This window comes from Vanessa cardui, chromosome 29 (assembly GCF_905220365.1).
Source record: "Vanessa cardui chromosome 29, ilVanCard2.1, whole genome shotgun sequence".
NCBI lineage: Eukaryota > Metazoa > Arthropoda > Insecta > Lepidoptera > Nymphalidae > Vanessa > Vanessa cardui.
In genome coordinates this window covers 4,204,148-4,230,022 of record NC_061151.1, presented here as the reverse complement: position 1 = coordinate 4,230,022, position 25,875 = coordinate 4,204,148, and the positions used below count along the sequence as shown (strand labels likewise).

The window sequence follows — 25,875 nt, the reverse complement described above, 5'->3', positions numbered from 1 at the left end:
AGTGTACTTAACTACAGGCAAAAGGGATATGACCAACCTTGTGGTCTAAACTTAGTCCCCAAGGTTGGTGGTTATTGGCGATATGAGGAACGATTAATGTCTTACAGTACCAGCGTCTAGGGGCAGTGGTGAACACCTAAAATTTGAGTGTTCCGTGCATCTTCGCATTTAGAATTACTAGTAATAGTGCATTGAGTCGAGATGGCCCAGTGGTTAGAACGCGTGCATCTTAACCGATGATCGCGGGTTCAAACCCAGGCAAGAACCGCTGATTCATGTGCTTAATTTGTCTTTATAATTCATCTCGTACTCGGCGGTAAAGGAAAACATCGTGAGGAAACCTGTATGTGACAAATTTCATAGAAATTCTGCATGTGTATTCAACCAACCCGCATTGGAACAGCGTGGTGGAATATGTTCCAAACCTTCTTCTCTAAGGGAGAGGAGGCCTTTAGCCCAGCAGTGGGAATTTATAGGCTGTTGTTGTTGTTGTAGTGCATTGCCAATATCAATAATAGTATTTCCAAATAAAACAAAATCTATTTTTATAACGATTAGGGGGTCCCCTGCTTATGTTTTGCTATCTTTTCCTTATACAACCGTAATACCGTTCTCAGACCGACCAGTAACTTCTTTCCACTCTCTATTATAAAGTCTTTGTTAAATCGCACTAATTTAGTATATAACAATAAAGAATCTTCTTTATTTTTCTGCCCAACTACGGCTACAGCTCTTCAAAATGAGACCATAACCAATCTTCTCAGTGCAGCTATCGTCCCATAATCACTGGGACAAAAAGGACCTTACATTATTAATATAAAGTACATTATTCTTTGTTTTAAAATTGTTATAAGTAACAAAACCGCGTGCATGCGCTATACTAAATGACAATGCCAGAATTTCCAAGCATCAGCGATCTTCATGATAGTCCAGGCAATTTGCCAGAGATCTGTCCTTGCCCCTGACGTGAGCTGATCACGGCTCAGACACGTGGACACAAATATAACCGATATTATAAATAAGTAATAAATATGAGACAACATCACATACATTACTCTGATCCCGATGTAAGTAGCTGAAGCACTTGTGTTATGGAAATCAGAAGTAACGAAGGTACCACAAACACCCATGTGTAACTTAGTATAAATATCCTCTTAGTGGTCACCCGCAGCTTCCCTCACGTTTAAGAAGGTTGATTGTTTGTGTGTCAGGCAAAAAGGTACCCTATGTCCTTTCTTAGATTTCAAGTTTGCTTCACACGAAATTTCATCATATTCGGTTTAGCGGTTTGGTCGTGAAAGACAGAAAGACAGATAGAGTTACTTTCACATTTATAATATTAGTATTGATATAGGTTAGACCATAAAATTTGCCTCGTTATTAAATATACAGAATCATTTCAACGTTCGTGTGCTCTGATACCCTACCAAGGTTGGTAGTGTATTGGCGATGTATGGTAAAGTAAAAAGTAAAGTAACAGCCTGTAAATTTCCCACTGCTGGGATAAGGTCTCCTCTTCCATTACGGAGAGGGTTTGGAACATATTCCACCAGGCTGTTCCAATGCGGGTTGGTGGAATGCACATGTGGCAGAATTCCGATTAAATTAGACACATGCAGGTTTCCTCACGATGATTTCCTTCACCGCCGAGCTCGAGATGAATTATAAACACAAATTAAGCACATATATATAGTGGTGCTCGCCTGGGTTTGAACCCGCAATCATCGGTTAAGATGCACGCGTTCTAACCAATGAGCCATCTCAGGGCGATGTATGAAACTGTTATTATTTATAACACCGCCAATATCTATGGTCAGTAGTGAACATTTATCATTAATTAAGATCGTTTGCTAATCTTATATCAAAACATAAAAATGGTCGAAAATTAAATTTCGTCTGGCTTTACGTCGCATATATCTAAAATTATATATATTTTGATATGGACGTTATATGTTTATTAACATATTTTACCCATGAGAAGCCGATTGTGTAGCTTGTTTTTTTTAAAGTGGAACATTTTACTTGCCTCAAGTAAATTGATTTTTAAAATCTAAAATCAAAAACAATATTGACATGAATATTTTCATCGGAGAAGCATTACTAAAAAAAGATTTGATTAATTCGTGTTAATAATTTTTCACGTGCTCAGTGGTGAAGGAAACCTCGTGACCTTACGTATCCACCAAGACACATTGGAACATCGTGGTGGGATACACTCCATATATTATCCTCATCATCCGAAGAAAAAGGGATAAGAAATGTATTTTATACAAATTTTACAGAAAGCAGAAAGATGCATCCTCAGAGGCCATTTTTCGGATCGCACTCCGATACATCGGCTATAAATATGAAAAACTTGGTAAGACATGGTCATATGTACGGAACGAATTAACCCTAACTAAAGTGTGAAGCTTTCTCATAACAAGTAGCGTGAAAATAGAACCTTATCCCAGTGTGATCAGGTATAGAAATAAATAATACATTTCAAAGGCCCTGATCGATGATCGTTTATACATAGATTTAGTAGTAAAGTTTCGCAATGAAACAAAGTCATCTAAAAAAGTCAATTTTAATGACAGGAGGAGTATAATAAGTAAACAATTTGACCTTGAACTAACATCATCATCAGCCCCTTTTTGTCCACTGGTGGACATAGGCCTCTCCAAGTGCACGCCACTGTGGTCTTTCTACGGCTACTCGCATCAAGCTCCTCCAATTAACATCGAGATCTAAATAATCTATGGTATCCGTGAAAATAAAGATAAAAAATTTGGAACATTTTTTGCGACATTTTTGTTTATATGCGATTCAGAGAAATAAAAGTATCTGTCTGTATAATGCCACAGATTTTAGATGACGGGTTTATTACATAATTTATATTATACAGATTACTTTGAAATCAAAATTAAACTGAACATAAGTATTTAGGTGTAATAGTGTTGCATTATAAAAAAAAGATTAAGCAAGAACTCTTTGTAGTGAATAATAAATTAAATATTTAAGGTTTGTGTATTTTTACTTCTTCTGTCATTGGATTGTACTAACAGTAGAAAATGTTCAATGAAGCCGTTATTCTTGTTGTGGCTTGTTCATCGATTAGGGCCTCAGAGTGTTATTCTAGTTTTATCTAGAACCACGTGTGCGTGAAATTCGTCTTTTGTAAACAGCACTTACTAACGTTACCTAATAATTACTAATAAAAATATACTGCCGTAGTATAAGATGTGAGTCGAGATGACCCAGTGGTAAGAACGCGCGCATCTTAACCGATGATTGCGGGTTCAAACCCAGACAAGTACCGCTGATTCATGTGCTTAATTTGTCTTTATAATTCATCTCGTGCTCAGCGGTGAAGGAAAACATCGTGAGGAAACCTGCATGTGACAAATTTCATAGAAATTCTGCCACATGTGTATTGGAACAGCGTGGTGGAATAAGTTCCAAAACCTTCTCCTCAAAGGGTTAGTGAAGTAACAGCTATGTATATACAATAAAGTTCATATAATACTAAAAAAATAACTCTATATAGTATAAATGTATTACCACTTACTGATTAATAACGGAAACTCAGAAACTATAACACGTACAGCCTTAAAATTTATCAGGTTTTTTTTTTATGGAATAGGTTGCAGGTCACCGGTAAGTGGTCACCATCACCCATAGACAATGACGCTGTAAGAAATATTAACTATTCCTTACATCATCAATGTGCCACCAACCTTGGGAACTAAGATGTTATGTCCCTGTAGTTACACTGTCTCACTCACCCTTCAAACCAGAAAACAACAATACTGCGTACTGTTGTTTAGCGGTAGAATATCTGATGAGTGGATGGTACCTACCCAGGCGGGCTTGCACAAAGCCCTACCACCGAGAACGAAGGTTCCTCATAGAGTACTTCTTTGCGCAGATATTGCACAAAGCCTCATTAATTGGTTTGTGTGTTCAATTAAAAAAAGGTTCAGCTTTGTACAACACTACAGAATTACGCGATTTACATCCTTTAATTACATCCTTCTTAAATTAGTATAATCAGCTACAATGACAACGATTATTATATAACACAACTAGTGAGTCGCCCCGGCTTCGCACGGGTGCAATTAAAAGAAAATGATCATATTATTATATGTCTTTTATATCCAAACACTCAAGCATAATGTACCTTTCTAACCCGACTCCGCAAAGTCAATAAATCCTTCTTGGGGCGAGGTATCCGTTTCTATAATAAAATTCCGCAGACATTTTTAACTTTGCCGTTTCGTAAATTCAATCGATAAAAAAGCGTGGAGTTAATACCCGTTGACTTCCAAGTAGGATGTATTAATTTAAATAATTGTATTAACTAACAAAACTTTGTATTTTTTAAATGTTGAAAAAGAGTACCTATTGAGTTTCTTGCCGGTTCTTCTCGGTAGAATCTACTTTCCGAACCGGTGGTAGCTTCACTTAATTGTAAAATGACGATTCAAAAGTGCTTGTAAAGGCCTACTTGAATAAAGTTTATTTTGATTTTGATTGATTTGAATGGTATTTTTTTTAGAATTAAATCAGCACTTCCTGAGATTACTACATATAAAAAATATTACCTTTTTATAACCAGTATAGATAACAATGTAACCTTAATAGTGATTATTCAAATACATTCGACAAGCTCGCCATCCTTGGAGCTTGACTTTTCAATTAGTTCGAATAATACCGCCACTTTATGACGACCTTGATGACATTGTTTATATCAACAGCTTGATATAAAATAAACAAATAGAATAAAAATCCTTTTTATTCCATGCATAAATCTATAGTTACACATTTTTGTATTTTTTTTTTCAAATTATATAAAAATAAATGATATCAAATAGAAAGTTTCATTGGTAACTAAAGTTTTTTTGGATTTCTTGGTAACATTGACCCCTCTCAGGTAACAGCCTCCTCCAAGGTTTTCCAGTTGTCTCTTATCTTGCTGTTATTAGCCATATCTATATTCCAGACTTTTCCAGGCTGTTGCTGATAGTAAAACCAATAACTATATTGGTCCGATTTGGGGCTGTAACCCAGACTGTCGGTGCCTGTTGCCTATGTTTACTAGACAAACAATATCTATGGGTTCTTACTTCTTCTTGTCTTCTCTTCAAGCACTGGGCACAAATCACTCATTAAACGAACCACTCACCACATATTCTACTTACTAACTGTGACACAATTAGTAATGTAATTTTCTTGGTGGTAGGGTTTTACTACCTACCTATCACCCACTCATCAGATATTCTACCGCTAAACAATAGTACGCAGTATTGTTGTGTTCCGGTTTGAAGGGTGAGTGAGCCAGTGTAACTACAGGCACAAGGGACATATAAGGGATGTAAGAAATAGTCAATATTTCTTACAGCGTCATTGTCTATGGGTGATGGTGACCACTTACCATCAGGTGGCACATATGCTCGTCCGCCAAACTATTCCAGAAAAAATAATGTTCTGCTCCAGTTTGAAGGGTGAGTGAGCTAGTTACTACAGGCACAAGGGTCCTATCTTACTAATTCCCGAGGGTACTGTTATCAATATGAAATGAACTGTATTATATAAAGTGTAGTAACCCTTGCTCTCGTAAAAAATAGTAAAGCTTTGTAGGTAATTACTAATATTCACTTTTAACCCTCCAATTAAGGTAGTATATAGTTGGGATGGCAATATTCTAAGTGGACAGAATCGAACCCGTGATTCTTTACATCGCTAGATCCGTGGACAAATTCGCTATTGATATTTTTGGTATTTAATATCATGTTCTTCGTATCGTAAATCGTAATTGCCAGTGCGCATGCCTTCATTAGATTTAAAAAAAAAATGCTGTCCAAAAAAACAAGTTTTATATTAGCATATTTTATAGTTTTACTATTATATATTATGTTCATTTGTAATTAGTTATTTAATATAGTTTTTATTGCACAAGGAAAACATTACTAGACTATAACTGCGTCGTGAGTGAATGAAGTATATAATTTTGAGTCATTTGAGGTTTTTTAAATGTTTTGTTTTTGTTTCAATTTAAACACGCCTGAAGTCGCTGGCACAACTAGTTTCTTAGTAAAATCTCTTACAGTACAGTACAGTACAGTAACAGCATGTCAATTTCCAAGTGCTGGGCTAAGGCCTCTTCTTTGAGGAGAAGGTTTGGAGCAAATTCCACCACGCTGCTCCAATGCGGGTCGGTGGATACACATATAGAATGTCGTTAATATTAGACACATGCAGGTTTCCTAACGATGTTTTCGTTCACTGCCGGTCTCGAGATGAATTATAAACACAAATTAAGAACATGAAAATTAAGTGGTGTTTGTCTTATTTTGAACTCGCAATCATCGGTTAAGATGCAAGCTTGCTAACCACTGGGCCATCTCGGCATATATCACATAGGATATGTAAATCGATTGGAATTTGGAGTCTGATTACGAATTTATACGATTTAACCAAATATAAATCTTGCAAAGAATTTACGAGTAATATTCGAGTTCTTTACTGCTAACAGGTATTTATTAAACAATATAAAATCAAGAAATTAACATATTACGTAACCAAATATCGTACATAGTGTAAAACAAAGTCGCTTACCGCTGTCTGTTCCTATGTATGCTTAGATGTTTAAATTACGCAACGGATTTTGAGGCGGTTTTTTTAATAGATAGAGTGATTCGTGAGGAAGGGTTTTTATATATAATACATGGACAGTAAAGAAACACTTTTTGACGATTTGCGCAAGGCGGCTGGCAAGAGATGGATTAGAGTAGCAGAAGATCGATCACAGTGGCGTGCTGTTGGAGAGGCCTCTGTCCAGCAGTGGACGAAAAAAGGCTGTTGATGATGATGTAGATAATTTTAAAAGTTTCTAATGTGTTAAATAAACAAATTCTGTAATCTGTCTAATAACAAAAGCTGTGAAGGCTATAAGACATTCTGTAGTATATAGTATCAGTATAGGCGATTTGACAATGCGAGAAATAAATTGTGAAATATTGTAATCAGTATGTATTATGAGTTTAAAAATGGTTATTTACTATAGAAAGTTTAAAATAATACTTAATTTATTGTAAATAAAAACGCATTTTTTCAAAAGTTTGTCATGTGACACAAAACGCTCCTGATTGGCCGGGCTTATGATGAAGTCACTTTCTTGTAAACTTTGCTTTTCTACTATATGTACCACAGATTAAAATACAGGAAAGTGACGTCACCGATCCCATTGCAGCGCCATATTGTCCAAGTAGCGTTTTTGCGCGATATTTAAATATGGAATTTTTAATATGATATTTTTCGGCAAATATGTACTAGTAATAAAAAACACAACTTTTACTGGGTTTCTTGAATTCTACTAAATAATATAAAATGGATTTTAAGAACCAGTCAAATAGCCTATTGCACCCGTGTGAAGCCGGGGTGCGTTGTTAGTATGTTATATTGATGATAGAAATCGACATTACTCGAAATGTATATAAGTGTTAAAATCCATAGTGAGAACCGGTAGGTAGGTCACGTAGAGATAACGTAACGCATTTAGATGCGTACTTGTAGATTTCGTATTTGGATAAATACTTTTAATGTTTTAGAAAGTTCAAAAGGGCATTTAAAGTACATTTTCGTAGTTTTTCGTCGTTACCTTAATAACATACCACCTCCACTAACAATAATAATAACCTTATAATCACAACTCATTGTAACTTTGTGCACTTGGTGCTAGGGCTTTGTGCAAGCCCGTCTGGGTAGGTACCACCCACTCATCAGTTATTAAACCAAATAACAGTACTCAGTATTGTTGTGTTCCGGTTTGAAGGGTGAGTGAGCCAGTGTAACTACAGGCACAAGGGACATAACATCTTAGTTCCCATGGTTAGTGGCACATTGACGGTGTAAGGAATAGTTAACATTTCTTAACGTTTTCCTTCACCGCTGAGCACGAGATGAATTATAAACACAAATCGGTTAAGATGCACGCGTTCTAACCATTGGGCCATCTCAGCTCTCCGAGTAATGTGTATGATGTGTTTATGGTAGAATATATGAAGATTGGGTGCTACCTACCCAGATGGGGTTGTAAATGTATTAACCATACCACCAAGACAATGTCACCTTAAACGGTTCCAATGAAGCATGTGCCTAATTAACTTCCAATCGTTTCATAAGTATGCACGCAGGAATACTTTAAATCTCTATGTATTAATGCCGCTTTGCTTTGAATTGGTTGTCATTAAGAATAATAACCTTTATACCTATAGATGACTAACATTTTTAGCATTAGTTGCCGCCCGCGGCTTCGCTCGCCTTTTAGGGGTTGGTTATTATTTGTTAGGCAAAAAAATAGCCTATGTCCTTTCTTGGATATTAAGTTTGCTTCACACAAAATTTCATCAAAATCGATTCATTAGTTTGGTCGTGATAGAGCGACAGACAGAAAGAAACAGAGTTACTTTTACATTTATAATATTAGAAAGAAAGAAATGTTTATTAGGACACGGTACATAATAAAAGAATGAAAAGTATAAAAAAATTGAAACAAAAAGAAGAAAAACAACAAAAATAAAAACCATACTAACTAACTATAACGACTAACTTATTATCCAACAACAACAACAATACAAAACAACACAATGATACATAACGTGTCCTAAAGTTCCAAGAACCCAACGCTGATTTTCAATGGTACCCTGTGTGGTTGTGGCGGGCTGTGACAATATATGATAATATATTATAAAAATAAAGAAAAACTATAATATGAATATGCATACAATATACACATATAAATACATACTTACATAGTTTATTCATACATTAATATAGATTATTTAAAAAAAGTGACTTCCACTACTATTGTTATTATATCATCTGGAACGTAATTACGATTCACAATTAATCACAAAATATTAAAAATAAATTTGTAACCAAAAATGTATTTAATATTTTGAGTAGTATTAATTAAGTATTAAAATCGCAATTTTTCTATCGTGGGCGTACTAAAGAAAAAAAAAAAATTATTCAAAGAATTAATAACATTAAATGCTTAAATATATAAAAATATGAAATAAAACTAGTTACTATATAAATCTTGACCGCGTGGAATGGTGGCAAGAATGCTAGCAGCATTTCCCCGTTGAATCGCAATTCCGATCCTTTGGACAAAAAACGAACCAGCCTTCCTGTCACCAGTGGAGGTAATGAGGCGAGGTGTTATACTTTTGATGAAGCTTTTTGCACCACTACTCCAAGGGCCAAGAGTTTCGACAGCAAATGGAACAAAAAAAGTAATTAGATATAATACACGAATATTGTGAATCGTGGGTATACTATGTCCATGTAGTAAAGGTATATGGCCAAGTAAGACTATTGACGGGCCGCATCTAAGGCTGCGTTCTCTTAGTAGTAGAAGTTATTTTCACATATATCAAATTTTCTCCTTTTAAACTAATATTATTTTTAATGAAGCCTGTTATTCAAAACGGAATGTTGAAAGAAGAATATGTTTTCGTATCACCTGTTTCAAGTTTCGCAGGTTAGAGGTCACGCATACACATACATGATATATCGCGACGTGTGATCACTTGATAATTTATATAATTATTTTCACTTATGTCTGTTCCGATATTATTGTATAATATTCAAATTAATATTCCATTATTCTGTCGTGGAATAGCTCAAATTAATATATAAGAGGAACATCAATTAAAAAAATACTCAATATCACTGATAACAACTAGAAGCCGTAACCATGGCAACGGAAAGTTTAGGAAAAACAAAAGAGGTTCGATTTCATTGGTTGAACTCTTTTGACATCTTAAACTATAGTATGTTTGAACTATGCAATATGTCCTATGTTCAAAACAAAAACAAATATATGAAATAAACATACCTTTAAAAGTTAAAACTACAATTTACACACAAGTGAAATTTCCAAAATATACGGCTCCTTGGGGGGTAATCCGGATAATGTAGTATTCTTATCCTATCATATGAGTTTTGCCAAACTGTTGTGAGTTGGCTAGCGAGTTATGTCCAAAATAAGCCTTTCCCACTGTGTTTTCCTAGGCATTTAGATTTATTGATAAAATGTTATTTCTTTTCCAGGTCACGGATCTCTTCAGTCAGATGCGGGAGCCGTCCCCAGGGGCTCCAAGCCCCAAAGGCTCCACGGTATCACTAAATGTAACCAGGAACGCGGGCTTCCAGCAGCAAAATGGCGCTGAACACCTGCCATGGAGCAACCCTGGGATGTCCTTATCTAAAAACTGTAGTTCTAATTTGTAAGTTACCGAAATTAAATAAATATGAGACATCACATACATTACTCTGATCCCAATGTAAGTAGCTGAAGCACTTGTGTTATGGAAAATCAGAAGTAACGACTGTACCACAAACACCCAGACCCACAGCAACATAGAAAACTAATGATAATCTACATCGACTCTCCCGGGAATCGAACTCGGGACCTCGGAGTGGCGTACCCATGAAAACCGGTGTACACACCACTCGACCGCGGAAGTCGTCATATTTATGTAATTATTTACATATACACAAAATTAACGTTATATATTTGATATGTAGTGTACTGAACCCGCGATCGTAAGCACAGAAGCCAGTCACCAATACCAAAATGAGTGGTGGTAGTGTTTGCCCATCAATAAGAAAGTGTAACGCTTTTACATTGAATAAAGTTTTTTGATTTTTGAGGTTGAAAATATAAAGTTTTTTGCCCGTCTTGATGCCATTACTTATGTGTATATTAGAAGGTTCAGAACTCCTCAATGGATGGACCGATTTTCATGCAGTTTTAAATCGATGACTAGTTTCATCGGAGAGGTTTTTTAATGTATTGTAAGGAAATCCTTTCAGCTAATAATATTAAGTTTAATAAATTGATATGAAATTTTTAAAAGCTATTTGACTGGTCTTTAAAATCCATTTTATATTATTTTGTAGAGGTTAAGGAACCTAGATAAGGTTTTTTTTTATTTCTAATTCAGATGTTCCGAAAAATATCAAATTAAAAATGCCATATTTAAATAGCGCGCGAAAACGTCATAAAAAATATGGTACTGCAATAGAGTCGGGGACATTTGCTTGTATTTTTATCTATGGTACATATAATCCACATACCATAGGCAAACGAGGTTAACCAACAAGTGACGTCATCATACACCCAACCAATCAGGAGCGTTTCGTGTCACGTGACAAACGTTTAAAAAAATGCATTTTTATTTTTGTATCTTTGAATAAGTAACTATTTTTAAAGTCATAATATATACTGACAACAATAATTGACACTTTTTTGTATATGTCTCTGCTGGGCTCACTAACATAGTATATGACTTGTACCAGTGATATAATTTAGTGTATTTTTTATACAGAACCAATGAAACATCAGGGCTTGTCCGCACTGTGAGCAACGCATCAGCCCTCACATCTCTGTGTGCTGATCTATCGCCATCCGATTCTCATTTCTTCGAGGTAAATAAAGAATTATTATTAATGATATCGAAAGTCTACGAGAAACATTTTAACAAACCGCATTTGCCATAATGAATGCCAAGAACTTGGCAACAAATTTTGGCAATATATGTATGAACAAAGTCCATTGAGCTCAATGACCCATCCATGCGAATATATCGTCAAATATTATTTGTACACATTTTTAAATTAATATGCGTAGTTCTTTTTGTTTCGTTTATTTTATTTGTCCAATGAGCTGAAATGGCCATATGGTTAGAGCGAGTAAATCATAACCGATGATTGCGGGTTCAAACCCAGGCAAGCACCACTGAATTTTTATGTGCTTAATATGTAATTAAATTCATCTCGACCTCGGCGCTCATGCAAAATATCGTGAGGAAAGATGCATGTGTATAATTTCATTGAAAATCTGCCACATATAGGGTTGCCAGGTCCTCAGACGCAAAAGCCGGACAGACCTGTGAGTTTGTCCTGACATTTGGGTAAAAAATCCGGACATCTTGTTTTTTTGTCCATTTTTTTATAAAAAGTGTAAAACTAATTTTTTTTGTCCTAACATTCGGTCGAAAAATCCGGACGCTTCACATTTTTGAAAAATTTTGGTGGTACTTAAAAAAATGGAAATCCGTAATTTTCTGATTGCATTTTAATAAAACAAAAGCAAAATCAAGCTAATATTTCTTTATTATAAATCAGTCTCTAACTCTCTTAATCATCAGTCGTTATATTATAACAAAACAAAAATTATTTGATGATGAAACTGAAAAATCCTACCTAAATCCTAACAGGCCGGATGCCGCTTATTTTGGCCGGACAAGCAATCAAAAATCCTACGTATGTCCTGCTTTATCCTAACACCTGGCAACCCTAGCCACATATGTATCAGAATTCGATCAGCGCAGTGGAATGTGCTCTTAGGAGCCGAGGGGGAAGGGGAGGCTTGGTCCAATAGTGGGAAAATTGCAGGCACTTACTATTACTAATAGCTTTGCATTTTGGTAGCTTCACTTAATACAGTTGTTAAATGACGATTCAAAAGTCCTTGTAAAAGCCTACTTGAATAAAGTGTATTTTGATTTTTATTATTAATTTGTCGTGTTTCAGGTCCTCTATGTCGGTAAAGTACGCATCTCACAGAGGAAGGTACCAGAATCATTAATCGATGATGCATTACAGAAGTTCACTCAACATGAAGCTGAGAAGTTAAAAAATAACAGGCGCCACAGCTTACTGTCTTCCACTGGGGTAAGTTGGTATAGATAGTAGAATAAGCTTAATTTATAAATTAATAATATCGGTAACACACATGATTTGTTTATATATTTAAATGATTGTTCCAAAACAGAACTGTTAGCTTTCTGACTAGTGTTTCAAATAATAATAAAAAGTTATTTTATAATAATTAAAGTAATTAATGACAAATTCAACACCATGAATTTCGACAACCGTGGTCGAGTGGTGAGTACACCGGTTTTCATGGGTACGCCACTCCGAGGTCCCGGGTTCGATTCCCGGCTGACTCGATGTAGATTATAATTAGTATTATATTGCCTTGGGTCTGTTTGTGGTACCGTCGTTACTTCTGATTTTCCATAACACAAGTGCTTCAGCTACTTACATTGGGATCAGAGGAATGTATGTGTTGCCTCATATTTATTTAATCATTTTACAGGCTTCCCAAGATAGTACAGATTCAGATGTTAAAAGCTCCCCAGAACGTGCAATAGAACAGTTTAGACATAACAATCTAATACCAAGCACGACACCATTAGAACCGGATAAAACCATAGCCTGGAAAAGCGCTGAAAACCTACAGAAACCTGAAAATACAGAAATTGACAAAGAATTTGACGTATTTACCAAAGAGAGAGTTGAAAAGACCGTCAAACAACCAGTGCCTTTAGAGCCTACTGTATTAGTGATAAATGTGCCTAAAAACAACCTAGGCACTGTTAAGGAGGATGAAGAGAAACACGATGATATATCTCTATCAATAAACACAAGTGAAAATGAACCTAAAGATGCCTTAATTCCCAATGCTGATAAGGCAAATAATCCTTTCAATGATAAATCAGATAAGTCAAATAAACAAGTGGTTGATCCACTACTTCATGTGCCCGTAGAAGTTAAGAATGTTAAATCTCAGGATGAAAATTCAGCAGTAATGGAAAATAGAGCTAAATTGAACTTTGGAGAACTGCAAAGGAAACCAAAAGAGATTCAGGAAGAGAAGATAATTAAAAAAGATACGAAACCTTATTTGAGAGATAGGTCAGCGTCCATAGGTACGTTGAATTTAAAAACGCCGCTGGCTCATTTGATTGGTGAACAAAATAGGATAATGCTTTTTCAGGTAATTGAATTTTTTTTTAACTTAGGACTCTGGTTTATTTACAGCCAGTAAATATAATTTTATGAGTTAGTTAATATAACTGTATTGTTGCTTTTCACATTTAGGATAAAGGAGACTCATATTCCCAGAGCTGAGCTCATGATTTACGGATTTAAGTCCAGGCAATTCCCACTGAGTTTTTATGTGTTTAATTTGTATTTGTAATTTATCTCGTGCTCGGCGATGAAGAGCATCGTGAGTGACTAATTTCAACGCAATTCTGCAACACGTCTCTCCAATCCTTTTCCTCAGAGGGAGAAGAGACCTTAGCCTAGCATTGGGAAGATTACAGGCTGTTTATGTGATGATGTGATGTGAATTTCCAGTGAAGGATAGACTTTTCTAAGCATAACATTTAACCGCAAGGCTCCGCTCGCGTTTTACGGCGTCGCTTATATATATATATATATATATATATATATATAAAGATATTTTGCTTCATATCAAATTTCATCAAATTCGGTTCAGCGGTTTGGTTGTGAAAGAGCGTCAGACAAACAGAGAAACAAAGAGACACAGTTACTATCAAATTTGTAATATTAATATAGATTATGTATGTTTCGTAGTCGATATGGCCCAGTGGTTAGAACGCGTGCATCTTAACCGATGGTTGCGGGTTCAAACCCAGGCAAGCACCGCTGATTCATGTGCTTAATTTGTGTTTATAATTCATCTCGTGCTCGGCGGTGAAGCAAAACATCGTGACGAAACCTGCATGTGTCTAATTTCATCGAAATTCTGCCACATGTGCATTCCACCAACCCGCATTGGAACAGCGTGGTGGAATATGTTCCAAACCCTCTCCTTAATGGAAGAGGAGGCCTTATCTCAGCAGTGGGAAATGTACAGGCTGTTACTTTACTTTTTTTACTTTATGTATGTTTCAGGTCGGTCGTTCAGAATTGCGTCTAATAAGCCCAGATAGGAAGCAGATTCTCTTACACCGTAACTTCAAAGACGTCGCCAGTTGTGTGCTCGGCAGGAGCAACAAGGAGCACTTTGGGTTCGTGTGTCGCGAGACTAACGACTACGCGTGCTATGTCTTCAAGTGTGAGAGTGACTCTGTTGCTACTGAAGTCGTGAACGGTGAGTTATTGCTACATTATTTATAAGCCTTTTTAATTTAGAGGTATTATATTCCTTACGTACTTCAAATGACAGAGCATTTTCATGGTAAGCATTATCAATCCATATAAAAAGCCTGGAATTCAGGCAGGATAGAACACACATATATAATTGTATTAGACTACTCGTGCTATGTCTTCAAGTGTGAAAGTGACTCTGTTGCTACTGAAGTCGTGAACGGTGAGATTATTGCTATATTATTTATAAGCCTTTTTAATTTAGAGGTATTATATTCCTTACGTACTTCAAATGATAGTGCATTTTCATGGTAAGCATTATCAATCCATATAAAAAGCCTGGAATTCAGGCAGGATAGAACACACATATATAATTGTATTAGACTACTCGTGCTATGTCTTCAAGTGTGAGAGTGACTCTGTTGCTACTGAAGTCGTAAACGGTGAGATTATTGCTACATTACTTATAAGCCTTTTTAATTTAGAGGTATTATACTCCTTACGTACTTCAAATGATAGTGCATTTTCATGGTAAGCATTATCAATCCATATAAAAAGCCTGGAATTCAGGCAGGATAGAACACACATATATAATTGTATTAGACTACTCGTGCTATGTCTTCAAGTGTGAGAGTGACTCTGTTGCTACTGAAGTCGTAAACGGTGAGATTATTGCTACATTACTTATAAGCCTTTTTAATTTAGAGGTATTATTTTCCTTATGTATAGTAGGACACAAATTAGATGTAGCATCGGAAAATGCAACGGAATGAAATTAAAACCGATTACTGCCGATTTACGCAACCAACAGAAATAGCTCCCTATCGCGCCATTCGGCGCTATTCGTCGCTATAGATTCACACGTCAGAGAAAACAAGTGCATGTAAATCGACGTGTCAAATTGACGAATACATTAGGTCATATGATATTACAAGTTATTACGTTTGTGTAAAGATCATACTCGCATGAGAAATAAATATTGATAATTTGGGATAGCGTACTCAATTCGGATGTGATCGGTTTTACGAATTTTGCCGATGCTACATCTGAGTTGTGTCGTACTATACTTCAAATGACAGTGAATTTTCATGGTAAGCATTATCAATCCATATAAAAAAGCCTAGAATTCAGGCAGGATAGAACACACATACATAATTGTATTTTTTGACGTTTTTGGACGACCTCCATGGTCGAGTGGTGTGTACACCGGTTTTCATGGGTACGCCACTCTGAGGTCCCGGGTTCGATTCCCGGCCGAGTCGATGTAGATTACCATTAGTTTTCTATGTTGTCTTGGGTCTGGGTGTTTGTGGTACCGTCGTTACTTCTGATTTCCATAACACAAGTGCTTCAGCTACTTACATTGGGATCAGAGTAATGTATGTGAATTGTATTTAACTAATATTACTGGTTTTTCAAATGTTGAAAATGTATAACTACTCAGTTAATTGGCGGTTCTTCTCGTTAGAATCTACTTTCCGAATCCATGGTAGCTTCACTTAATATTTAAAAAGTTGTTTGTAAAATCGATTTAAAATTGCTCGAATAAAGTATATTTTGATATTAATTTTGAATGACTTAAAATAATAATGCACTTTCATGGTAAGCATTACCTGTATCTAGAATTGGATCAAGCCTAAGGAACTCTTCAACGGTTTTTGTTTTTTTTGTACTTTTTAGCGACAAAGCTAAATTTGAGTCGCATGGTTTCCTAAGTAACACTTTCAGCTGTCTTCGAAATTAATGGTATCGTTGAATTTTGGGGCGGACACTTCTTATATTTATTAGTTAATTTAATTTCCCCAGACTAAGATTCCTTGATTATATAGGTAATTATTAAGTCAGTAATAACTATTTATGTTTTGTTTCAGCAATCAAACAGGCCTTTGTGGCGCACGCAGATCTCTTGAAGAAGTCCAGGGATAAATCTCCGAATATGACGTGCGAGCATTGCCCCATGCTGTGGTACCACAGACTGTGCCACGATATTGAAGGTAGGATTTCTCGAAACTCGAAAGTCACCGCAGAATGCGGACGTGATATTTCAGTAATGTTTCACTAAGTATAATTATTGTAAAAATTATAGGAGTGCCGAGAGGACCCAAAACTATCAAAAAACAACTAACAACAACAACAACAAACTATCAATATAAAAAAAAAAAACTATCTATCTAAAAGAGTTTCGTATTAAGAACAACTCTATATAATACATATTTTCCTAATTAACGACATATTATTTTATCTTAATTCATTTAAAACTAATACATGTATTGTATTAATTTACATAACATGTAGATTAAAAGATACATAAAGATAAAGTATAAATAATTTACAATAACATTTTCTTTCTATTTACTGTCGTATAGAAAATGAACTTAATAAAATATCATAGGGTGCCACAGGGACCTCTACTAGGACACAATTATTAATTTGTACATATAATTGATGCCCTAGGTATGAACGAAAAGAAGATACACGCTTTCATCTTGCGTCGCGTCGAACAGCTACCGGATGATGAACAGGAAGTTATCATCACAAAATACCAAGGAGGAACTAATCATATGTACGAGGTTAGTTAAGTTGAATTAGATACTATATAATAAAAAACTTTCCTTAAATATTTATTTATATATTTTTAATTAGTAATAGTGATTTTGAATTAATTGTTTTCCGTAAAAGATATTAATTTCGATTTTTTATAAAATTTTAAGATTTCATTGTAAAATGCATGTCATGATTGCCGCCAAAATTGTGATACCCTTTTTTAATTGAAATTTTTAACGTTAAATAGTATACGGTCAGTTAGAACTAGAGCTTGTCGATGACAATTTAATTTTGTTCACGATTTTAAAGTTTTTATTTATACCGTTCTTTAGCTGGCTAGTAATTTTATTCGCTCTCTTATATTAATTGTGTTAAATGGTAACAATTTAGTAAATAGGCTATTTGACTGGTTTTTAAAATTCATTTTATATTATTTAGTAGAGGATAAGGCACCCAGTAAAAGTTGTTTTTTTTAATTCTAGTACATATTTGCCGAACATATCATATTCAAAATTCCATATTTAAATAACGCGCGAAAACGCTACTTGGACAATATGGCGCTGCAATGGGGTCGGTGATGTCACAATGCTGTATTTTAATCTGTGGTACATATAGTAGAAACGTAAGGTTTGCAAGAAAGTGACTTCATCATAAGCCGTGACGTGACACAAAACGCTCCTGATTGGCCAATCAGGAGCGTTTTGTGTCACGTGACAAACGTTTGAAAAAATGCATTTTTGTTTATTGATTTTTGAATAAATTAAGTATTATTTTCAACTTTCGTTAGTAAATAACCATTTTTAAACTACACTGATTACAATAATTCACTATTTATATTTCGCATTGTCAAATAGCCTATTGCAATGAAGATCAACCAATCCTCTTGATTTTTTTGTGACTTAGTGTTTGTGAGAATAACTTGATGTTGTCAGGTGAGCGAACACAACGCCTTCCTAATGATGCTGCTACGAGCGCACTGCGAAGCAAAACAGCAGAGACATGTGCATGATACGGCTGAGAATAGGTGAGTCTCTTGTATTCACTTATACTAGTATCTGGGAGGAGAGATTTTGTATTGGCTTTTGAAGGAGTTGTAAAGGAAGAAATACTAGATAAAGATTTTTTTTGATGTTATAGGTTGGCGGACGAGCATATGGGCCACCTGATGGTAAGTGGTCACCATCGCCCATAGACAATGACGCTGTACGGAACAACTAACCTTGGGAACTAAGATGTAATGTCCCTTGTGCCTGTTACACTGGCTCACGCACCCTTCAGACTGGAACACAACAATACTGAGTATTGTTATTTGGCGGTAGAATAACTGATGAGTGGGCGGTACCTACCCAGACTGGCTTTAATTTAACTTTATTTGTAGTTAACTTGGTTTTACTTATCGCCAAACAACAGTACTTGGTATTGTTGCGTTTCGGTTTGAAGGGAGAGTGAGTTAGTGTAACTACAGGCACAAGGGACATAACATCTTAGATACTAAGGTTGGTGGCGCATTGACGATGTAAGGAATGATAAATATTTCTTACAGCGTCAATCTCTATGGGTGGTGGTGACCACTTACCATCAGGTGGCCCATATGTCTCCAATCGTCTGAGTCTTAAATTGAATGATTTACTTCAAGTATAATTGTATTCGAATTTATAATTATATTTTTTTGGATGCAGATAGATTTTTTGTTTCGAATAGTCCATAGTTTTAATTGTTGTTACGGATCTCCATAGCATCCCAGGTTCTTAAGGTGTGCTTAATTTGTCTTTATAATTCATCTCGTGCTCAGCGGTGAAGGAAAAAATCGTGAGGAAACCTGCATGTGACAAATTTCATAGAAATTCTGCCACATGTGTATTCCACCAACTCGCAAAGGAACAGCGTGGTGAAATATGTTCCAAAACCTTCTCCTCAAAGGGAGAGGAGGCGTCTAGCCCAGCAGTGGGAATTTACAGACTGTTGTTGTTGGGTCCATTTGACGGTAGGCGGAGAAGTTTTGTGTAGTAGAAATGTCTATTGAAAAAAGTGTTTATTCACAAAAAGCTTCTTGCAATCTTAAAGGTTTCTTTCACATACTCCTTCATCAGGACCATGATTAATAGCTATTTTGGTGTCAATTTGCAGATCTGAATTCCTCAACCAATATCTAGGTGGCAGCACTATATTCATGAAGGCCAAGCGGTCTCTGTCCAGTGGATTCGATCATCTACTCAAGCGGAGGCAGAGTAAGGATGACGTTTCACCACTTGCTATCAAAAAGGTAAGATTGATATTTGATTTTTAGACTAGATGTTTCTTTTTTTGTCGTTGGTTGGTGGACTTGCCCATTTTGGTAGGAAACATAGTAGGTATTACAACATATATACTACCGTCAAAAAGCAAAACTTCATTATTGCTGTTTATCGATAATATCTTAGTTCCCAAAGCTAGTAGCTTATTGGTGTCCAATTGTTAATATTTCTCACAGTAAAAAATGTAAATATAATTTATTCAAGTCGGCTTTTACAATTCTTTTGAATCGTCATGTAACAACTATATCAAGTGAGGTTACCACCGGTTCGGAAAGTAGATTATACCGAAAGGAACCGGCAAGAAACTCTTTAATCGAAACAAAATTTTAAAATACAGTCATGTTAGTCATGTTTTAATTCAAAGCTTTCTTATCGTCTGTATAATCTTGTATTGAATAATATAACTTCTTTACCAATGTATTTTTTAAATATGATTTGAATTAATGAAACGGTAAATTTAAACATGTGATGACCACATTACCATCAATATTGTTTTCTCATTAAATTTAATTAAGGTAAACTTTGTTCTCTATTACAGGAGTTATCCCCACACCCATCAGTTCTGGACACATCATCAGAGCCCAACAACTCGGAACTCCTCTCGCCGGATGTCCAGCGCTGTAAATCGCTGTCTCCGGGAGTTAATATTATCCCGGGTGAGCTAAATATATAATTAACAGCTGATAAGGCCTCTCCTTTTGAGTTGTGTTTTGAAAATGGAATACCAAATTTATGCTTTTTAAAGTCCTGAATAAATGGGATAAGGCATCAACTTTTCAGTTTGGAATGTAGTTTTGAAAATCGAATACCAAAATTCTTACTTTTTTAATTCACAAGTAACAGCTGGGATAAGGCGTCTCCTTTTCAGTTGTGTTTTGAAAATCGAATAGCAAATTCTTGCTTTTTAAATTTAAAGTAACAGCAGGGATAAGGCATCGTCTTTTCAGTTTGGAATGTATTTTTGAAAATCGAATACCAAAATTCTTACTTTTTAAATTGACTAGTAACAGCTGAGATAAGGCGTCTCCTTTTCAGTAGTGTTTTGAAAATGTTTTGAAAATCGAATAGCAAATTCTTACTTTTTAAATTCACAAGTAACAGCAGGGATAAGGCATCGCCTTTTCAGTAGTGTTTTGAAAATGTTTTGAAAATCGAATACCAAAATTCGTACTTCTGAAATTCACAAGTAACAGCTGGGATAAGGCATCGACGTTTCAGTTTGGAATGTATTTTTGAAAATCGAATACCAAAATTCGTACTTTTTAAATTTACAAGTAACAGCTGAGATAAGGCGTCTCCTTTTCAGTAGTGTTTTGAAAATCGAATAGCTAATTCTTACTTTTTAAATTTTAAGTAACAGCAGGGATAAGGCATCGACGTTTCAGTTTGGAATGTATTTTTGAAAATAGAATACCAAAATCCTTACTTTTTAAATTCGCAATTAACAGCTGGATTAAGGCATCTCATTTTCAGCGTGTAGTGTTTTGAAAATCGAATACTATTTTCATGCTTTTTAATTTTTTTTTCTTCTTTCAGAGCAACCGTCGTCCCCGAAAGTTTCCCAGCAAGCGTCATTCGATGAAGGAACGGACGAGAACAAAGAAGAAACATCCGTCAATTCGCCAATGATGGACATGTAAGATTATTTATTCCATTTGCAAAAGAAACAAATGTGACATAATATATGTTAGATATGATCATTTAACTCGGGTATACGACTTCATTTATTGAGAGGAAATAATTATGTGAAAGTCGCAAAATCAATCCTTCTTATTCTCGGGCCACTGTCGTCACTTCTAAAACAAATGATTAACGATCATGGGAAGGATATCAAGGGACAAATAATAGTAAAACAACTAATATTTTGTCAATTTGTTTACATTAATAGCCTGTAAATTTCCCACTGCTAAGGTAAGGCCTCCTCTCCCATTTAGAAGAGCAAATTCCTCCCCGCTGCTCCAATGCGAGTTGATGGAATATACATATGACAGAATGACAGACAGACATGAAGGTTTCCTCACGATGTTTTCCTTCACCGCCAAGCATGAGATGAATTATAAACACAAATTAAGCACATGAATATTCAGTGGCGCTTGCCTGGGTTTAAACCAATCATCGGTTAAGATGTATACGATCTTACCACTGGGCCATTATAATATTTCGTATTTCCAGTTTCCTGAAAGTAAGCGACTCTCGCGCAGCCGCTAATGAGGGCGGTAACGAGTCTGACGCGACCTGGCGCCAGGCCATATATGAAAAGGTGGTCCAACCCAGTAAGGATGAAGGTAAAATTAATGTGAAGAAGTTACTGAATTTCAAATCAAATTAAACTTTATTCAATCAGGCTTTTACAAGCACTTTTGAATCGTCATTTAACAATTAAGTGAAGCTTCGGTTCGGAAAGTAGATTCTACCGAGAAGAACCGGGAAGAAACTCAGTAGTTAGTCTTTTTTAACATGTAAAAAATACAGAGTCATGTTAAATACAATTATTTAAATTAATATATTCTGCTTGGAAGTCAACAGGTATTAACTCCACGCTTTTTTATCATGTATAAAATCTTGTATCGAATAATGAGCTTTTTCTACCAATGTATTTTTTACAAAGGATTTGAATTTACGAAACGGCAAAGTTAAAAATGTCTGCGGAATTTTAGTATAGAAACGGATACCTTGCCCCAAGAAGGAATTGTTGACTTTGCGGAGTCGGACCAAATCAGAGGAACGGAGAAACAGATCATTTTAATTTAAATAGATTATTGTTTTTATACATATTTAATATTAATTCTTAGTGTGTGTGTCGAATTTACATTTTTTAAAATGTCTCTTTGATTGGGTTGCCTGGAAGATTACCTCATGAAACCGTTTGACCTCATGAAACCGTTTTACCGTTCAGATGTTTTGGAGTTTATCGCTAATATACAAACAGACAGACACGGCCTGGGGACTTTTATAATATTACACTTTAGGCCAACATAACTGGGTATTTAAATCTTAATCTAAACAGTTACAAATATCAAGCGAAGAAATTATAAACAGCGCCATCTATCAGTACCGAGTGACACTTACAAACTTACTTTGACGGATATATTCTGACATGACAACCACAAGGATTGGACAATTTCAACTGGATAGGACATTCCACTGGTCCCACGGGACCCTGACCCATTGGGCCAAAAGCTAAACACGGCAGTTGTAGGCTGCCTTGAGGACATGGGCAAGGAGGTACTCCTCAAGGCCCGTACCCCGGACCTAAGCCAAGCTGGATGAACCAACTCTGGGATATATTCTAACAACAACAACAACAGCCTGTAAATTCCCACTGCTGGGCTAAAGGCCTCCTCTCCCTTTGAGGAGAATATTTGGAACATATTCCACCACGCTGTTCCAATGCGGGTTGGTGGAATACACATGTGGCAGAATTTCTATGAAATTTGTCACACGCAGGTTTCCTCACAATGTTTTCCTTCACCGCTGAGCACGAGATGAATTATAAAGACAAATTAAGCACATGAATCAGCGGTGCTTACCTAGGTTTGAACCCGCTATCATCGGTTAAGATGCACGCGTTCTAACCACTGGGCCATCTCGACTCTGGGATATATTCTAACGTATATATTTAACTAGCGACCCGCCCCGGCATCGCACGCGTACAATGCTGATACTAAATATACTGCAGAATTTCATACAATGTTTACAGTTTTTCAGTCATTTTCTACTATATTGTGCATTGCATATATTTACATACATATGTAACTTTCTCTTGAATAAATAACAATAATAATAATAATAATAAATATGAGACAACATCACATACATTACTCTGATCCCAATGTAACTAGCTGAAGCTCTTGTGTTATGGAAATCAGAAGTAACAACGGCACCACAAACACACAGACCCAAGACAACATAGAAAACTAATGGTAATCTACATCGACTCGGCCGGGAATCGAACCCGGGACCTCAGAGTGGCGTACCCATGAAAACCGGTGTACACACCACTCGACCACGGAGGTCGTCAAAAAATAAATCTGTCTATTAAAAAAAGCGTTTCAAAATCCTTTGCGTAATTTTAAAGATATAAGCATACATAGGGACAGACAGCGGTAAGCGACTTTGTTTTATACTATGTAGTGATGATGATATATTTATTCCCAGGTGATACAGCACAAAAGGATCTCCTGGGTCACCCAACGTCACCATCCGGGAAGCGTTCGAGGGAACAGCTCCGACAACTTTGGAAGATGGCGATTGACCAAACGATACTACTCGTAAGGATGGAGAAGGAAAACGCAAGATTGAAAGGTAGGTCACAAATATTTAATCGTAGATATTGACAGTTCATTACACGAACCAGGAATAAAATATATCACAGATATATGAGCAACAATGAACGTATTATAATGGAAATGCCTTCCCTTCTAGATAATCGTAGGACAAAGTTGGACAAAGTTATTTAGTCATATGATGTCCATGTTCAAAAATCTAAATAGACTATTTGACTGGTTTTTTAAATCCATTTTATATTATTTAGTAGCAGTTAAGGAACCCAGTAACAGTTGATTTTTTTATTAGTAGAACATATTTGCCGAAAAATATCATATTAAAAATTCCATATTTAAATAGCGCGCAAAAACGCTACTTGGACAATATGGCGCTGCAATGGGGTCGGTGACGTGACTTTTTGTATTTTAATCTGTGGTACATATAGAAGAAAAGCAAGAATTACAAGAAAGTGACTTCATCATAAGCCATCTTCAGGAGCGTTTTGTTTCACGTGACAAACGTTTGAAAAAATGCATTTTTATTGATGGATTTTTGAATAAATTAAGTATTATTTTCAACTTTCCTTAGTAAATAACCATCTTTAAACTCATAATATACACTGATTACAATAATTCACAATTTATTTTTCGTATTGTCAAATAGCCTATTTGACGAAAGGAAGGATTGTAATCTAACAGTTTAACAGATTTTGTAATCTTACGGTGACCCTATATATTGCTTTTTCTTAGAAGTTAAGAGAGTTTATGATTTTGTCCTAAAAATGAAATAAATCTATTTTAATTTTGAGTCGAGATGGCCCAGTGGTTAGAACGCGTGCATCTTAACCGATGATTGCGGGTTCAAACCCAGGCAAGAACCGCTGATTCATGTGCTTAATTTGTCTTTATAATTCATCTCGTGCTCAGCGGTGAAGGAAAACATTGTGAGGAAACCTGCATGTGACAAATTTCATCGAAGTTCTGCCACATGTGTATTCCACCAACCCGCATTGGAACAGCGTGGTGGAATATGTTCCAAACCTTCTCCACAAAAAGAGAGGAGGCCTTTAGGCCAGCAGAGGGAATTTACAGGCTGTTGTTTATGTTTTTTTGTTTTATTTTAATTTTAATTGCTCCAATGTACTCAAACTTTACAGAGAGCGAGGAGTCGTCAGCAGTTCGGCGTATTAAGCTGGAATACACCGAGATGGGGACGTGTGACGCCGGAGTGTCACACATGTGGGACTCGCTGCTCGCACGAGACCCTTCTCAGCCCGTCGCCAAAGTTGACAGGCACATGCTGAAACAAGCCGTCAGACAAGGTGAGTAACACTGTGTGAGTGGACACCTGTGTGTACCGAGTGCGGGGGGGGGGGGGGGGCACTGTCCACACTGCCCACACCTGTGTGTACCGAGTGCGGGGGGGGGCACTGTCCACACTGCCCACACCTGTGTGTACCGAGTGCGGGGGGGGGCACTGTCCACACTGCCCACACCTGTGTGTACCGAGTGCGGGGGGAGGCACTGTCCACACTGCCCACACCTGTGTGTACCGAGTGCGGGGGGGGGGCGTACACTGTCCACATTTCCCACACCTGTGTGTACCGAGTGCGGGGGGGGCACTGTCCACACTGCCCACACCTGTGTGTACCGAGTGCGGGGGGGGGTACACTGTCCACACTTCCCACACCTGTGTGTACGGAGGGGGGGGGGGCACTGGTCTATAAGCGAGTGGTCTGAGCGGTGGCGTGTGCAGTAGTAACACTGTGTGAGTGGACACCTGTGTGTACCGTGTGCGGGGAGGGGGGGGTGTG

At 36.4% G+C, this 25,875-nt stretch overlaps 1 protein-coding gene across 1 annotated transcript in view; it reads left to right on the top strand.

Moving 5' to 3' along the window:
* The window catches only part of LOC124541956 (TBC1 domain family member 4), a 57,424-nt gene that overhangs the window by 22,393 nt on the left and 9,156 nt on the right, over window positions 1-25,875 (top strand). Inside the window, exons 2-16 of the mRNA XM_047119895.1 lie at window positions 2,283-2,359; window positions 10,102-10,277; window positions 11,382-11,481; window positions 12,589-12,729; window positions 13,157-13,837; window positions 14,764-14,962; window positions 16,830-16,952; window positions 17,413-17,528; window positions 18,435-18,526; window positions 19,630-19,765; window positions 20,335-20,452; window positions 21,333-21,432; window positions 21,969-22,081; window positions 23,955-24,101; window positions 25,219-25,383. Of these exons, the coding sequence (XP_046975851.1) occupies window positions 2,294-2,359; window positions 10,102-10,277; window positions 11,382-11,481; window positions 12,589-12,729; window positions 13,157-13,837; window positions 14,764-14,962; window positions 16,830-16,952; window positions 17,413-17,528; window positions 18,435-18,526; window positions 19,630-19,765; window positions 20,335-20,452; window positions 21,333-21,432; window positions 21,969-22,081; window positions 23,955-24,101; window positions 25,219-25,383 (2,473 nt within the window). The 5' untranslated portion in view covers window positions 2,283-2,293. The remainder of the gene's footprint in view (window positions 1-2,282; window positions 2,360-10,101; window positions 10,278-11,381; window positions 11,482-12,588; window positions 12,730-13,156; window positions 13,838-14,763; window positions 14,963-16,829; window positions 16,953-17,412; window positions 17,529-18,434; window positions 18,527-19,629; window positions 19,766-20,334; window positions 20,453-21,332; window positions 21,433-21,968; window positions 22,082-23,954; window positions 24,102-25,218; window positions 25,384-25,875) is intronic.